The sequence below is a fragment of the Embiotoca jacksoni genome, unplaced genomic scaffold (assembly GCF_022577435.1).
Source record: "Embiotoca jacksoni isolate LCO1_2020_lvr unplaced genomic scaffold, fEmbJac1.0.p SCAF_25, whole genome shotgun sequence".
NCBI lineage: Eukaryota > Metazoa > Chordata > Actinopteri > Embiotocidae > Embiotoca > Embiotoca jacksoni.
The window spans coordinates 2,064,088-2,082,133 of record NW_027185376.1 but is presented as its reverse complement, the minus strand read 5'-3'; the positions used below and the strand labels follow the sequence as shown (position 1 = coordinate 2,082,133).

Below are 18,046 nucleotides of genomic sequence, written 5' to 3'. Positions count from 1 at the left end.
AAGACCACCCAATGGAACAACTTCAACTTCTTCGCACTCGACTGCCCTCACTAGTTGCTGATTGGTCCGTCCCTCAGAGTGGTCGAGGGAACAGTAATGCCGACAGGGTTTCTAAACTATGATCACAGCAAAGACTCGGAGCAACACTCAGGCAGAACCAGGCTAGGTCTAACTGGCATTTCTTAACCCTCGTGTTGTCCTCGGGTCAAAATGACCCTCAGCTGTGTTCAACCAAGTTCTATTTTACTTCTATATTTTCATATTTTTTGGGATCATTGGTCAACATTCTTTAAAGAAACCCTCACAGCCTCCTTGTCACCAATGATCCACAAAAAATGTGAAAATAAAATAGAACTTGGTTGAACACAGCTGCGGGTCATTTTGACCCAAGGACAACACGAGGGCTAATTGCAGTTGCAGATGTAGTTCTGACATCCACTCTCAGGGGGCAGTAACGAGGCCAAGAAGACCCCGCAACAGGAAAACGTACTCAGACAAGCCACACAAAAGATACATTCAGAAATGTTTCCAAACCGTCTTTTGCAATTGAACTGAATAAATATTGTCAGAGATGAATTATAAGTGTTTGGTTTGGCAACTGCGTGTTTGGACAAGAACAAACAGCGCACAGCCTACCTAAACTTTTCTATTAGAAACATCTGGAACTGTGGCCGAAGTTGTCAACGCGACAGACTGACGGAGCTTTATCTGCAAAAGTATTAAGGAAAGAATAAAAATGAAGTGCAAAGAAAGCCTCACACGTCAACATGTGGAGGCAACATGGATGGAGACGGCATTATTACATATATTCTAGGAACACACACACACACAGACACACGCAATCTTGTTTCTCACTTGTGGTGATTAGAGCGAAAGTTAAAAATCTATTTAAGCCTCAGGTCAATGCAGAGAAGTCCTCCCTGGTTAAACCACTTAATAGGGGAACATATATGATTTAAAACTACCCTTCCTGCCGAATTTCACGAGTTTAATATTAAGACTGGTGTAACTCTGCAATAATTTATACCTGCCTCCTCATCCTCTGGTCTTTGTAAAGGTGACAGAATAACTGCAGGTCCATAACGTCACTTAATTAATTCCGTCTCAGGGGAGCGTCGCAAGGTGAGTCAATCGCAGCGGCGTGAAACTTTCTGGCCAGGTGAGAACGAGCTCACATCACACCAAGCTCTTACAAAGTAAGACGTTGCACTTGTTGTCATCGAAGTTGCAATATGTGACCAGAGGCTCGACTGCAGTGAAAAGAGACCCGGTCTAATGTACTCAAAACCAGAGGACGAGCAATGTCACATTTGACTCTGCAGTTTGAAAGCCTATTAAAATGCACCCTTGGGTGAGGCATGCACAGGCTGTCTCCTCTGCTTTACACCATTGAAGCCCTGGCTTGAAATAATCTTGTTACTGTGAGAGTAGAGCATAGATTAATAGGCAGCGTTACAGCAGGATTTATCCAGATTTATGTCATGGAGTAAAGGCTCAATCCATAAAAGCAGCCTTCAAGCAACGGATGAGTGTGTGATACCGGCATGCATAGCTCACATTTGATTTCTGGGTGGCACATCAGTCGAGGCATTTATTCGATCAATTTGAAGCTTCATTTCTCGAGTCGCAGTGGAACCTTCAATTCAGTCTGCTCAGAGCGAAGAGGGGATGTACATGTGCATAATTTCATTTTATTATCCCCCCGGTGAAAGTCAAGATGTCCAAAAAGAACAAAGAAAGCAAAGTTGTAATCAAAAGAAAATGCTTATTTTTTTGGAACTCCCCAGTGTTTTAACCCTATACGCAATGTTCCACTGAGCTGAAATCCAATTTGTATTCATGGATTTTTCATTTTATGGAACTGCTGGCAGCTGTTTTTCTGTTGACTAACCTTCAATTCTGAGTGAATCCATTTTTTTTTTTAATTTTTCTCCTCCGTCTCTGCTTAGTTCAAACATGTTAAATGTAACACCGAGGGGATATCAGCATTAGATGCTTCAAAATAAGAACAAGTCCAAAAAAATGGGCTTCGTCATTCTATTATGTTACTCGGGTAGATCTTCCTCTCTCTGGCTGACTGCCAGATGTTTGGCTGACTGCCAGATGTTTGGCTGACCACAATGTGAGGCCACATTTCAACCCACATAACCATATACAACTATATAAATGAGCAAATAGCAGGGTGTGTGGTCATTTCTCTTGACCATGATAAAAAAGAAATAATTCAAAGTGCATCTGTCAGTGCGGCAAACGAAGAGCCTGCTTTCAAATCATATCATGAAATAAACATGATGTCTGAAAAGCAAAGTAACATATTCCTCGCATGAAAAGGGAATGAAAAAGATTATCTGAGACGAAAGCTTTGTGCTGTTGAGACAGGCAGGAAGAAATGGAAGTACTTTGATATTAATTTCATTTTGAAGCGGAAAATGTATTTACACACTATTCTTTCTTCAAAAAGGATTCAAGTTCCCCAAGCAAAACCACAAAGTATGCTAAAGGAATAATTCAACATTTTGGAATATATATTTGTTTTCTTAGTGAGGGAAGACTGATACCACTGTCGTGTCTGTACAGCAAACATGAGTCTGAGGCTCGTAGTCAGTTAGCTTAGCTTAGCATAAAAAAAAACAACAACATTTAATATATTTAACACTCAAATCTAGTGAATTTCTAAAGTGCTAGAAGGCAGGTTGTGTTATATTCAGATAGAGACAGAAACCCGCCCCTCTTGTTTTAGTCTTTGCCCTAAGTTATGCTAACCACCTGCTGGCTGCAGATAAAACAGTATTCCTATCAACTTTTTTTTATACCGAGCCATCTTACCCCAATGTCTTTCTGCCCTGTTCAATGTCTTATATCTGTTTCTAACAAAAGTTTTGCATGTACAAATTCAATCCCATCCGAAAACCTAAAATTAAGCCGCCAGCAGCTAGTCTAATGACAAATGCTTAAAAATGATACACCTACTTTATGCTATCGTCCCACTAATGTTGCTGTGATGTTTATTCATTATATATATATCTAAATCGGTACATGTACATTTGAGAGTTTATAATCAACATTTAAAAAAAAAAAAAAAACATCATCCAAATCTTTCTAACGGACGGGACCACGTCCGTTAGACGTGCATACATGCATACAGGACACATTGTGGTGTTTTTGGGGGTTTGGAAATTGGCAGCTAAAATGGTTCAAACTTGAACTCTGAGAACCCCCTTTTGTTCACTTCCACTCTACTGCTGAGGTCCAACACTCACAACTGTGATGAATAATGACTCTTCGGAGCAGTTCACAGGCCCGGTGGTGATATAAATAGAAGGGTCTGTTGAGCCCTTGTGAACTTCACCGGAGGAACCACTTGCCAGGTAAATATAATCCCCTCCCTTCCCTCTCTGTGCCTCCAGCATCATTATCATAACTCCCTTTGTTCTTCAATCAACCTTTAAAAGTTGGCTCACGCTGTATTTACACTAGGATTCTTGCAAAGTGTGCAAGTGTGCGCATTTCTCATCTTGCCTGTGCAAGTGCGCGTGCTTGTTTGTTTTTATGTAACCGCTTGAACTCAAGGCAACATTAAGGCAATGAAAATGATTTAATGTTGTAAACGATAGCACAAAGCAATAATATATAAGTGCTAATGGCTTCGAACCTTCAAGGTCATACATGCACTTAACCTCACTTATGTGTCATGGGAAGTTATAGCAACATAAAGCTGGACTCGGATATTGCTTTTCTCTGGCTCACTCTCTCTCACTCTCTCACACTCACACACACACACACTTCATGTCTACAACCATACAGGTTGACCTCTGAACTCTCCACCGTCTTTCTCTGTGTAAACGATTCCACTGCCCGTTCAAATGTCAAGAGCTGACCTTCTATAAAAGGCCACATTTTACATTTTACATCCATATGTGAACGAGGTGGACATGTAAACTAGCCCACATGCATTCATCATCTCCTGCCTCTCGCAGAGTCACACAATCAATCAAATAGCCGGTCGGCTTGACTCGAAACTGGACAAATCCCATTATTTGAATCTCATGCAGCAGTAGCAGCCTGCAAGGGAGAATCAATAGCATGGAGTATTTGTCAAATAACAGAGTTAAAAATAGCATCAATAAATATGACAAATACATCCAGAAGTGCCAAGATAAGTATATGGGCAGTGTATGAGAAACACAGCAAGGAATATTTAATAAGTGTAAAGCCACAACCACTAAAAAATAAGGTTGGTGATATTCTATATATTTGTTTTTGACCACAAATCACAAAACCAATTATGTTCACTTATCTACAATAGGTTTACCCCCACTACAAGCCGACAGGTTGATACTAATGAAAAATATTGAAGAAAAAAAAAAAAATCAATAAATCACGTTTTCATTGTTAAACAAAAAGGTTAAATAAATATAAAGTTGTTGTGCAGCAAATATTTACAACCACATGAGACTCTAAATAAACTCCAGTAGCTGTGTTGATAATAATGACAACACGTCAATCAGTTTAACAGTGTGGCTCAGTGACAACAACGCAGCTCTGTGGCTCAGAGGAATCAGCTATGTCATGATCTAGCTGCATATACATGTTAGTAGGAGCACCATGAGATAATACTTTTTTTTTTTCCAAGAATAATACGTACATTTTGCAAGGAAGGTCTTAAATTCACATGACAACTTGCGGACCTGTTCTGTAGATGACATAAAAACTGTTTCTGCAGCACACACACGCAGGAGCTAATAAACCTTCTACTCCACCTTCTACTCCAACATCCAGGAATGAATCTACTCATGCAAAACGCCTACACCTTCACCTTAAGGCAGATCTCACAAAGTTAAATGAAGTTGAGAGTACACAGACCACAGGATGGAGGCAGAGTAAATCACGGCAGAATTTAAATGGCAGAAAGCCACAAGCAGAACTCTTAATCCCTGACAGCCAATCATGCATACACAAACTAAATGGCTGAACACCTAACAAGCAAGAAAAGCTTGAGAGCTGGCAGGGATGGAGTGCGCCCAGATGGTGGGTTTGGGCTGCTCTGGGCCAAAGAGTAACCATGACCCCCATCAGTCTGCTACGCCCCCCGCAGACGCCCAGCAGATCAAACACTGGCAGAATGATTGGCAGCCTCACCTCTCTTTAACAAATTACTGAGGCTGCTCCACAGCAGTGCTGATATGATGTGATCACATTGAACATTAACATAATTTAACATAATCAGGCTTCATTTTCTCACTGAGCGTAACCATGGTAACCACGCCTGACAGAAGGCAAGTGGGTCTTTTATTAAATATCGTAAACTGCCATCAATTCTCATTATGATTGTGTGCAAACAAAGTTAAACCCCTGCAGACGTTTTACCTTGATCAGCACCCGGATGGTTCCTGAGGCCTTGTGGGAAATGTAGTACCAGAAGGAGAGCTTGCAGAGGGCACTGGACTCTTTCCAAACTGCGCTCCTAATATGAGATTTATCACCTTTCAGTCCGACTGGTGTCGCTTCCAGATAGACAAAGTGACCTGAAGGGCGAGAAAGGGAAATAAATGATGGAGGAGAAGAGCACTGAGCAGACAGGAATTGATAACTATCTCTGTACGGGCAGCTCCGGCAGACACTGACAAATCACTCAAGGTCGTGAACAGTGTTGAGGAGGTGATGGCCAGGCGTCACGGAGTACTCTGTGACACATCTCCTAATGTCTCACTGCCTTTTGACACAGGCGACCACTCAAAGTTTTTCATTGAAATAAAACTCACGAGGAGAGCAAAAAACCTGAAATAAAATAGCTGAATACAAATCCAAAAGGCAGTACATCCGTTCTGTTTGGAGTCCTTCCTTCTGCAAATATATGGACGTTATACTTTAAATTAATCAATAATCATAACTTTTCTCATAGTCTGTTGCTTTTTATTGTAATAAATTTCAGGACAGAACATTATAAACAGTATAGTCCTTCAGATTTTCAGGAAATCAAACTGTTTACTTATTCATGGCCTGCATTGCTGAACGACAGTCGTGTTAACATTTAGTCCACCAGTTGCCTTTATATCAAAGGACGTAGCGTGTAATTTAGCTTTCCCACCGCTGTATCATGACTATTAATAATACACATTTCATGAAACATGGAGGCTTTCAGCAGTCACAGGCAACACAGTGTGTTTGTCACCACCGTTAGCAGTCGACAAATGCAACGGTCATTTTCAACATGTTTTTGTACATAACATTTTGTTTTTGCAAGAGAGTAATAGAAGAAGAAGAAGCCACAGTGATTCCTTCTTCTTCTTGTAGGTAACTAACTCCTTCCTCTGTGTCCTGACAGCGTGTCTTTCACAGCATGACATCAGACCACAGTTGTAATGATTATGAACCGATTTCGTCAGTTGGTTTTCTGAAAAAGGAGGAGCGTTTGCTGTAATATATGAACCCATCCTTGCTGTTGCCACAGCAACCAGAAGTGTCACTAAATCAAGCTGGGCTGAAATATTTAGGTTTCACTTTAGGACTGTCGATGGAGCACCTCCTTAGGAGCTCTTTGTGTGCAAATGTGCATATGTGTTTGTTTATTCATGTGCATCGCTTTCCACCATGCACGTGGCATAATGGAATCCCAGCCCTGCATCAATCACCTGGATTCTCACCTGCTGTACGTTCACACGCTGAGAAGCAGCGTATTGATTTTGTCTCTGAAGTGTGTGAAGCATGCATTAAACATAGAGGAGAGCTACCACAGCAGTTTGGCTTTAACAGGTAAAAATTGTAATCAGTGCAGTTTCATTTGGTCTGATTATACAAAACCTAGCAGTGAAGAGGCACTTAATCAATTGTACGATGGTAATTCAAAGAGGACTAGAGCAGTAAGGGACTCTCTTTTTTAATGAGAGACCGAGTGTTAAAATACATTCAACAAGTTTAAGTTCGTACGGTGCACTAGGAAACATAGAACACATACCACTCTCAATCATCAACGTGTGATCGTACGCCGGCCGTATGCTTCTGACAGATCCCGTGCCCAGCGTCCAATCGAAATTATCGGCCGGGGAGCTCTTCCAGCCACAGCGACCGGTCTCAAAGGAGCAGGATGTCCCACAATCCTTTTCATCGGTGCCATCACCACAATCATCTGTGAAGTCACAGCTCTGCCCCGGAGGGAAACACCTGTCATTTTCACAAGGCAGGAAGCCTGAAGGACAGGACCCTGGAAATCAGACACACATAAAACATCACTCACCTGCCGTCTGACTTCAAGTAATGGGTTTGCTGTAAAAGACATTGTTCCTGAGTCTAATGACAAGTGTGCTGACACACAGTAACAGTGTTTTATTAAAGGGAGTGAGACCTCGGGTTCAGAGATTGTACCATTAAAAGAATAGTTAGACACTTAAATACATTTCTTGCTGAGAATTAATTGAGAAGATTGGTACCACCGTCGTGTCTGTACGGTAAATTTGAAGCTACAGCAAGAAGTCGGTTAGCTGGTTCTGCTCTGCCTATAGATACCACAATCCCTCTATCAAACGCTTTAGAGCTCACTAAACAACATGTTGTATCTCTTGTCGAACAAAAACAAAAAAGTGTAAAAACAAGATTTCATGAAGTTGCTGCTCCCGATGAAGAAATAGCTTCACTGATACCCGCTTCATAAAAACTACAACTTGGTAGTTTCAAGCTATGGTTTTCAATTTAAACAAACAAGATATCAAATAATTATTTATGTCGTATGTGGATTTTGTAACTTTTTGGCACAGACACACAAGTTGTTTCCCAATTTTTCCAATTTTTGCATTCGCTTAACAGGCTGCTGGCTGTAACTTCAAATTTAAAGGAAAATAATGTGTATTTCCTAAAATGTGGAACTATTTCTTTTAGAACTCAACAGTGGAATCAAAAATGATGCATACTATTACTAGTTTTTCCAGTAAAGCATCTACTTTGTGCTTCACCAGATTAAACAGTACTACAAAAATGTGGTATTAACTTCAGAGCATGAGAAGTCAACTCAAGACTGGAGGGGGACCTTTTGCATGCAGCATATCAGGGTCCCTTTAAGAGGCTTAGGAGGACAAAGGAACATGGAGCTGTAAGACCAAATCACTGTATCGCTGGGCGGCGGTCCTAGCGGGGGCCAGAATCTGCCTCCTTTGGAGGCAGGCATTCCAGTAAGGTTAGCGCTTGGCTTTGGGGAGTGTTAGAAAGGGAGATGAGGCATGATGAAGAGGGGTGGTCCCTGTAATTAAAAGAGAGAAAGGGGTATAAGTCCTTCCTAATCCTTTGTTCCTCTTCAGATGCACAGGACCAGAAGCAATGTGGCCCAACAAAGGCACATAGGAAGCCAAGAAGCCACAGATCCCGACTGTGAAGCCGAGCTGCTTCGCTGCGTACTGAAGCTGTACGTGGATTCATTTTAAAGACAAGCTCTTTTTTGTTTTTAAGTGAATGCAGACTAATTCATTTGTCCTCATTGAGTCCAGTACATATCTTCTTACATTACTGGGATTACTGTGTGCAATGTGATCTCCTCACCAGCTACCCACTGTCCTCACACACAGGAAATCTGGGTGACACACTGCCCCCTGGTGCAAGACTATTGCTCCAGGTCATCGTTTAAAGCTAAATCACACTGAAGTACTTCTGGAATTAGAAATCTGATGGATAAAATGAAGCAAGTCACCCGATCATGGCAATAAAACGTGTCAGGTAATCCACCGTATTACTGTCCTTCTTCATCTGACATGTTATCTTACCGTTTTCATTTGCATATAATCAATTTATAAATAATTTACAAACACTTTTCAATATAATGTTACACAGTCTGACGCCAGCTTCAACTATGATGTCATTGTTTGACACCTGACAGTGTCGCCCAAAACTGAACATGACGAGCTTTGTAAAAACAGATGTTAATGCACAGCTGTTTATTGCACTGCATTAGTTTGTGCAGGTGGCTGCTGAGTAGGCAACTTTTAAAGTGTATGTTCCTTACAGCGCGTACAGAATTACATTTAAAGAGGGAGCCACCCGAAAAGATACGAAAAAGATGAAGGTTTTGTTCTCACACGCTGCAATACGAACTTACTGAGCTGTTGAAACTTTAATGACCTTTGTCTTATAGCAAATGTAATAAATGTTTTCAGCCGTTTCATGAAGGAGAGATTTCTGCAGCCAACTTTCAAAAGCTGGAGAAAACATGAAACTGCGAGAGTTGTGTAATGTTGATTTGCTCACATGCTGTTTGTGGGATGCATACAGTACATACAAACATGCATACACGCATATACAGTACGCCTACATACAGTACATAGATATCTCTCAATGTGCCAAGCATATGACGACAGTGTCATCACCATAACGTTAAAATTGTTTGCACGTATTTTTCCCCAGCTTCATGCCAACACTGAGACAAATGCTCCTCCACAGCCATAAAAAGATGTGTGTGTATGTGTTGAGGGTAAATGCAGTCGGCTCTACTGCTCTATCATGTAAAGTGATGGTATGATATATATATACTGTATATATATATATATATATATATATATATATATATATTGAAACGTGAAAGAAGAAGCCCCTGAGAACCTGCAGTATATAATTACAGATCCAGCTGTGTGTGGTCTCATCACTGAACATCCTCTGCAGCCTGCAGCTGCTGAGACACAGAGAGAGAGCAGGTTTGTCCGTCATCCACAACTCCTCTCCCTCCTGGCTTTTTTTTTTTTTTTTTTTAAATGGCAGGATAAACTTCACTTCACTGGCAGGGCAGCGCTGTTACTCCCTGACCTGACCTTACCTTCAAGAAATCCCTCATATCCCTCCTAGCGTGAGAATCACTTCCTCCTCTATTTACATCCTGCTGTATTTGCTCCTCCTTTACTTCTTCAGAAAATGATCAAACACATCCTCTGACCTTTTTACCCTCACTATATTTATTTCTGTCTGGTATTCCTGAGCCTACTGTAGTAATTCTATACACTATACGCGTGTATATAGCCAGCTCCCATGTGGAAGCACTGATCTATAGCTTCTGCGTAAATATGCACGATATACATCACATCAAGCTTTACATATTCATAAGCTTCATATTGTTGCAGGGGTTGAAGAGGTGTACACGAGCTGAATTAATAAAACCCAAAATGCATAAATAGTCAATCACATGAACATCAATAAAGGGTCACCTAGTTCAAATCACAGGGGACACTATATTTTCTCACTTTCCTCTCGCGGTCTGTAGCCATGCAGTTTTTGGTTTTATTTGTCCAGGTATTTAAAATATCAGCATTTGAGGTTTTTGCAGTGAGATTGTGTGACTAAACCCTTTAGGGAATGGACTTCTTTCAGCTGCTACCGAGGCCGTTACCATCTTGAAAGACAGAAATTATATTTGAGGATCCTTCTGAATCACAAGAGAGTCAGTACAGACACCAAGCAGAGCAAGAGAGTTGGATGATAACTTGTCGGTTAAGCGTGCAGCGTAATTAACAGCATTAAAGTGGAAGGCACAATTAGCATGCAGACCTCCGTTAGATCTTCGGTACACCACACTCCTTTTACAATAGAGACTGATTAATGCTCCCGCTCTGCAAGAGTAGAGCTAGTCACTGCAAGCGTTAACACAGACAAATGCAAACTGACAGTGAAGGAAAAACCTACAAATCACACTGCAGCTGAAGAGAAACCTTCTCCAGCTCCAAATGACAGCATCACAGTTTCATCCCTTTTTGCTCACAGATAATTCAGAAAGTGTCCTCTCTCCTCGAGGTCCAATACAAGAGAAAGGCAATACATTTAATGGGCCAATTATAGCCGCAGTGACAATGGCAATAAATCAGCTCTGGTTGTTTTCTCTCTGTCTTTTAAAGGGTTTCCTCACAAAAAAAAATGTAAGGGATGTAGAGATGAACTTCTAATAGCTGAAAAGCTCCCAAGGCCGAAATACAGACAATAACGAGCTCCCTTTAGTCAACACTTAGACAGTATGTGTCAAGAAAATGTTTCAGAGCATTTTCCTTCAGCAGGTGACAGAAGATTCTTCATAATTTTCACTTCATGTCAAAAGAAAACAGGCTTTTTTTTTTTTGTACCTTTCCTGCAGATGTAAACATAACTCTTGTTGAGATGGGTTGGAAAACGTAATTCAGTGTTCAGAGTATGTAATGAAGAATGTGTCCTTTTTGAAAAGTGATTTTTTTTTTTTTCTTTTTTTGAAGGTTTAAATACCCAAATATTAAACAGTCTGTTGTATTAGTCCGATTTCACTCAGAGAAAACGCTCATAGGAGACACATGACCTCAGATTTCAGGAGATCTGATGCTTATCTGATGCCATGCCCTCTCGATTATTTGAGCTTTGGTTTCATTTTCATTCTAAATACCACATCAATTCCTGAAACTGCCAATTTTCATCCTCTAAATGCTTCACTATCCCAGCAGCCATTAATTCTCTGATTGCGCATATGAGCAAACTATCACGGTGAAAGTGATCAAACTGCAATTATCTACATCTTAGCAGTGTAATTTCTTCCCTAAACCTGAAAAAAAAAAAGAAAAAAAAAAAAGGTTATTTGGCACCCGGGGCTCTGCAGCTACGTTTAGTCATTTTTAAGCGTTATGATAAAATTCTCATTTAAGAAAACAGTCCTAAAGGGAGAGTTGTACAGCTATTTACTGAAAATAAGAAAATGACTACAATCTCAGCACTCTCTCTGCCTCAATGGAATTAAAAAGCCATTGTTAAATGGCCAGGTCTTAGAGATGTAAAAATAAAAACCAATATGTTTGAACTACACACCTTGGTCTTCATCTGAACATCCAGTCTTTTACAGCAATATACAGGCATTTCATTACAGCACCAGCGTGAACAAGCCAGGCTTTTTACTGTAATTCTTGTTTGGCAAGGACAGTGCCTTCTTGAATCTTTGTCTTACTGAACTCGCTGCTGTGAAATTCAACACTTGAGTTTATACTGTACTGAAGCTGTCAAAGCCGCCTTTATCTAGTAACAGTGCACACAGCCAGAGTATCACTGGACTTTATGGCCCCACATTAACAATACACATTCGTCACAACAGACATGTTGACTTGTCACTGTTGGAATTTATGAGGACAGTAAATCAGCAGGCACTAAAGCAGGGTCTGCACTAAGTGGAATGCAGCTATTGTTAAAACACCTGTGCTTTTCCTGCCATGTGTCAAAATGTCAGCTGTGAAGGAGGTCTATGAGCAGTACAAGTTCTCTTCAAAGTTAAGAAAAACAGTGTCAAGGGGAAAAACATGGAAGAAAACTTTGTAAGTGAGTCCAAATAAGATTCTTTTGACTCTTCTCCTTTGATGAATAAGCGGAACAAGTAAGTTGAATAAAGGCCGTTTTATAAGCAGAGTAAGTCTACAGACAGCTCTGTGGTGCTTTGAGCTGAATGTTATTGGTAAGATGGTATAATGTAAATGTCATTGTGCAGGTATTTCAACAAACTAAAGCAGGGGACAAATCAACACATTTCCACAAAAATGGTAATCAATGAAAAACTGAAAGACCAACATCTACATAAGAAAAATTCAACATAATCACACTGTGTACCTGCAGGAGGTGTAGGAGTGTTGTCCGTTGGTCTAGCTGAGGAAGCGAGAAGACACCCCGGAGAGAAGGTGATGTCATCCAGGCAGATGTCACCCTTTGGACTTCGGCCCACCTTCCCCTCGAACATGACCTGGAAGTCTGCGGAGGGGCTGAGCGGGATCTCCCTCATCTGCCAGTAGTTGCCCTGATCTCCCGTCAGGTTCAGCAGGAGATGAAGATGTCCTTCGCTTTTGCTGAACACGCTGAGGGTCCCGATACCGTCTCCAGACATGTGAACGTAGAAACGCATCTGGGCAAAGCAGGAAAAGGAAAAAGGTTTCAAAACTCTCACATACAGAGTGCAGAAATATTAAACACGATCATCTTACTACATTTACTATTAACTCTAATTTTGTAGCTGCATTGCTGAAGTAAAATTCTGTACTAAAATGAAATCCCTGGAAAATTCTGAGTGCCAGACACATATTGTTACGAACTACTTGCATGAACAATAATGAAAGAGTAATTCAATAATTCAATTCAAATTTCTAAACCATGTGTTTTGGATCTGCTGAGAAAGATTCAGTCTTTCTTTGCATATTGATGCCACTTTCTTTTTCATTATCTTTTTTTCCGTTTTCCTTTATCCTGAAGCGCCATTACTCATGCCAGAATATAGAAAGAAACAAAAAGTTTCAGTCATGAGATCAATGCACTCTCCCCTTTCGTCTACGTTTTTATTAAGGCAGAGAAATTGTGTTTCTCCACCGCACAGCACTGAGTATGTTTTATAGGCTTTCTCTCGTGAAGCATGTTCATGAGCTGCAGCAGCACATCTACTCCCTCTCTCTCAGGAGACCGAGCGCCCGTCCTTCTCATTTCCTCCTGCACAGCCCTCCCTGCAGTTTAATTGGTGCCTTTTTGCCGAATGCGTGATTGATTGACAGGTCAGGAGTGGGCTAAGACAGACACGACACACAGAGCAAACTGGGCAGTCAGTCAAAAAAAATTATTCCCAGTGGAGCATTAGGCTGACGGCCAGGAGGACACGCACGCACGCACGCACGCGCACACGCACCCACACCCACACCCACACACACACACACACAGACACAGACACAAAACCAAGTGCACAAGCACAGACACCTAATTTCTAATTGCTCGTTTAGTTACATCACATTTTCAGCTGAAAGTACAAGGTGATGTTTTTCAAATAAATTTCTTAAGACTGAACACTGAAAGCTATTAGGAATAATTTGACATTTTGAGAAATACACATGTGCTCGTTCTTGATTTATTAGGTAGTACTTATTTATTTCAAGTTACATCCTGTGTATAGAACCTCATGTAAAAGAGACCTTTGTTTCCAGGTAACTTTCTTGTTAGAATAAAAAGTCAGTAAACAAAACTGACCTCATTCAAAATGCTGTTATCAATAACTTTCCTTACTAGTTTGTTGAATTAAGTAAGTCGAACCTTGAGTTTTGTATGTAGCCCTGTCAAATAGTTAAACAGTACTTCATCTTTGACATTAATTTACCCTGGGTCTCACTGGTTTGATCAAACATTTGCTCCCTAATGAGTAATTCATAACCTGCCTGACCCCTGACCCCTGCCTCCTGCCCTCTGACCTCGACCTCACCTTGCACTGAGAGCTCCTGCTGCTCAGTAAGGGTCCTGTTACACGGGCAGTGTCACCGGCTGCCTGAGGGAAGGAGCTCTCCAGGTACAGGAAGTGTCCGGAGGGGTCTCTCAGGGTGTGGTCACTTGATGGCCCAATTCCAACCGTCCGAGTGCTGCCTGCTTTGATCAGCCAATCAAAGTCATCCTCTCGGCACTGGAGCCAGGAACAGAGGTCAAACTCAAAATTGCATCGTCCGCTAAAGCCCTCTGAAAGATGGCAATAAAAAAAGAAAGAAATCAATCCAGGCTATCCAATTATCTGGAAATTCATCTTTCGCCAGGACTCATCAGTCAGACATTAAAAGAGGCCTCACTGCAGATGTAGTGATCCTCGTCGGAGTCGTCCCCGCAGTGGTTGATGAAGTCGCACAGGTTGTCCTGAGGGATGCAGTGGCCGTTTGCACAGGTGTACTCCTCAGGTGTACATGGCCAGTCTGAAGGAAAAGGAGGGGAGCAATCCAGGAAGCTGACATCATCTATTACCACATCACCCATGTAGCTGATCCCTTGCTTTGCCCTGAAAACCACCTGGCAAAGGACAACAAACCTCGGATCAACTGTCTGTCCTTACTGTCATATAATCCAACAGCCATTTTTATACACCAGGGTTGATGCTTAATATTAACAGACAAGCCACTGAAACAAAAGATCCAAAAGCTACTGTCCTAATGAGACCTGTTATGTAGTGTCTTGGGGCAGTGGGTAGATGAAGAGCTCTGCGAGAAGAGGAAAAGGGCATTTCTAGTCTCAATGAGGCCTCTTGGAGGTTTAGCGTGAAGAGATCCTTCATCTTCTCGTTGTACCATCAGCACTGATCTGATACTCTGCTCTGACAAAGGTTAATGCGTATCAGAAAATGTGCAAAGGCCGTGGTATTTGGTCGAAGGGACGACGTGCAGTCAAGCCAACAGAGCAGACAGACACCAAGAAAAGCACCCATCAGCCATCTGACTGTCACACTGACATCTCAAGACACATTAGAGTGTATTAGAATCAGTCAGTTCATCATCGATCGTCAGGTAAGCATGTCTCGTTTAGCCTGCTGTAACTGGAATGAGCCCAGTAACACTGATGTGCAGTAATGTAAGAGGCTGTCCTTCAGTTCAAACTGAATGTAATTAATCAGAAGCACACGTGTGTCATTATGGGAGAGAACAACCACAGTGGAATATACATCATGTCAAAGGGGCTCTTTACTGTAAAATATAAAGGCCAAAAATATAACAAGTCAAATTAGACAAGAGAATTAAGCATTTTAATAGATGAAAATGTTTATATTTGTAGTATTATTGATTATAGAAAATGTACAGATCACATTTCATTATATTTAATATATATAAAAAGATATTTAAAAAAATGTAGATGTTGAAAATTACAGACCTGAAAGTTGCTTGCTAACCCCAAATACACTTCTCCTCGTCTCCATTTGTTGCCTTGGTTACCAGTCTGAGACCAAGCCTCAAGAGTGACATTACCGTGCTTCAGCAGCACCTGAGGATATTATGAAAAACAACACATATACGAATATTTCGGAGACAAAACAATACACATTTTCTGATGGGAAAGACCACGTATGCCAAAATGAGTCGTATTCTCCGACTTCTTACCTGTAGGGATCCCACGGTGAATCCGCTCATGTGGTACCAGAAGATCAGGGTGCAGTGTGGCCCAGTGGAGGAGATGACAGGTGTCTGGAGGTCAATGGTTTGACCGTAGTTGCCATTTGAACTGTCTGCATACATGTACCAACCCTCTGGGCTGTTGCTGAGGGAAACATTAAAATTACAGAATAATATCTCCGATTCGGCTGAATAAATGTGAGAGTTTGTGTAATTATGCCAATAGCTTGACTGACTTTTATATATGATAAGACCTTTTTTTTTCTGAACATTATTTAGGCTCTTAGTGAAGCCTCTTGGCGCTGATTGCCTTAGTGGTGTGCAACCTTTTTCTACTTATAATACATAACTGTACATTAATACTGTGCAAAGATTGGAGTTGTTTTTTTGTTTTTCTAACTGATTAATTTGTATATCTTGTAAATAAAAATGACCTTAGATTTCCAAATGTTATCAAATTGTAAGATATTTGTACACCTATAAAAAAAAAAAAACTGTACATAATTAATCAATAGTTCCAAATAGGTGCCTGTTAACAACAACATAATATGTAGATTGAACAAAAATTAATGCTTTCCTCTGTCATCTGTGTCGTCAGGATTGGGCTTATTATCTGCTCCAGCTTGCACTGTTTCACTTTATTTGATTTTAAGAAGAGGTGCGGCTCCACTTGGGTTAAATAAGGTTCGCTCAATTTCTTTCATTTCTTATTGAATCAGAGCCAGTCATGGCTGCTGTAGGTACGAGGAAGACTGTCAGACAGGTTATGAAAGAAGATAAGTACCTGCAATTCAGTCTGAGGGAAGAAATTGCCAAAATGTAGTGGTCAAAGTGTACTGCCATTGTCTGCTCTCACCACCCACTCAGTAAATCAGACATAAAGTAGGTTAGGTTAGGTAGTTAACATAAAAGGACACTCAAGTCACTGTCTATCTACTATGGATTGGCCATATGCCCACAGTTAGAGGAGAGGAAAATCTCATTAGAGCATTTATCTTTAAGGACTGAAAGAAATTTGTTATTATACTTATTATCAGCTGAGGTAGCAAAGATATTTAGAACATAAATGATCCATTTTGAGCTAAATATTTTTGTCTGGTAATCATTTAATTCCACAGCTCAAAAGGGCATAATAAAATTGGAATAAAATATAAAAATATCAAAGTTACTAGAATTTATTCCTCGTAATTTTAGATGCTGGAATCGGAGAATATTCCAAATTGTTGCTCAATCAGCCAATCAGTAAATTGGCAATTTGTTTGAGGTCTAAATATATTACCGTTATACATAAACTTGTTGGTGCTTACAGGGTATGGTCATTAATAGGACGGTGGTACTGCTCTCCATCATGAATGCTCTCCCCCTGGTCAGGCGACCAGAGAAATGTGTGAATTGGGGCCGAAGAGGGGCTGACAATCTTCCAACCACAAGTGTCACCGCCTTCAAAATCACACGTTTCCTTCACTGGAGGAAGACGAAGGCCAATAAACAAGGAAGGGAGGGGAAAGAGAGAAGAAACACAGGAAAAATGTGAGGAAGATGAATGAGAAGCGCCACCAAAAAAAAAAAAAAAAAAAAAAAAAAAAATGGAAAAAATATTTTTTTGCCATAATAAAAGCCTTATTAAAGTGTTTTACCGCAGTTCATTTCATCTGATCCATCAGAACAATCATGCTTGAAGTTGCACACTTGACTCAGGGGAACACACTCCCCATGTGTCCCACACACAAACTCTCCTTCAGGGCAGCTGTGGGGCTGAACTGTGGGCGCTGGAGTGGTCACTGCAGGTGTTGTGGTGTTCGCTTTGGGAAGCTCTCCTAGAACAAGACACAGTGGTAAAACTAGAGTTAACTAGAGCGGTCATACGCCTCTGCTAACCACTCAAGTTGTAGTTTACATGAATATCTGTCCAAACCCATATAGACTCTGAACTCACAGCGACTTTGACCCCCCCCCCCCCCCCCCCCCCCCCCCCCCCCAACAAATTGGGCTCACAGTTACCTTGACCTTTGCCCCCCAAAATCTAATCAGTTTGTATCAATGGAATGTTTTTGCCAAGTTTGAAGAAATTCCCTTCGGGCATTATAGAGATCCCATTCACGAGAACAAGAAGGACAGACGGACAACCGGAAAACATAATGCATTAAAACAACAACAACAACAACATTTAATAGTAAGAACATCATTGCACT

General features: G+C 40.9%; 1 protein-coding gene across 1 annotated transcript in view; it reads right to left on the bottom strand.

Annotated features, from left to right (window-relative positions):
- The window catches only part of malrd1 (MAM and LDL receptor class A domain containing 1), a 51,294-nt gene that overhangs the window by 17,059 nt on the left and 16,189 nt on the right, over window positions 1–18,046 (bottom strand). The window contains exons 12-20 of the mRNA XM_069159379.1: window positions 17,492–17,671; window positions 17,162–17,318; window positions 15,843–15,999; window positions 15,616–15,726; window positions 14,550–14,763; window positions 14,195–14,442; window positions 12,574–12,862; window positions 6,956–7,201; window positions 5,368–5,525 (exon numbers count right to left, since the gene is read on the bottom strand). Of these exons, the coding sequence (XP_069015480.1) occupies window positions 5,368–5,525; window positions 6,956–7,201; window positions 12,574–12,862; window positions 14,195–14,442; window positions 14,550–14,763; window positions 15,616–15,726; window positions 15,843–15,999; window positions 17,162–17,318; window positions 17,492–17,671 (1,760 nt within the window). The remainder of the gene's footprint in view (window positions 1–5,367; window positions 5,526–6,955; window positions 7,202–12,573; window positions 12,863–14,194; window positions 14,443–14,549; window positions 14,764–15,615; window positions 15,727–15,842; window positions 16,000–17,161; window positions 17,319–17,491; window positions 17,672–18,046) is intronic.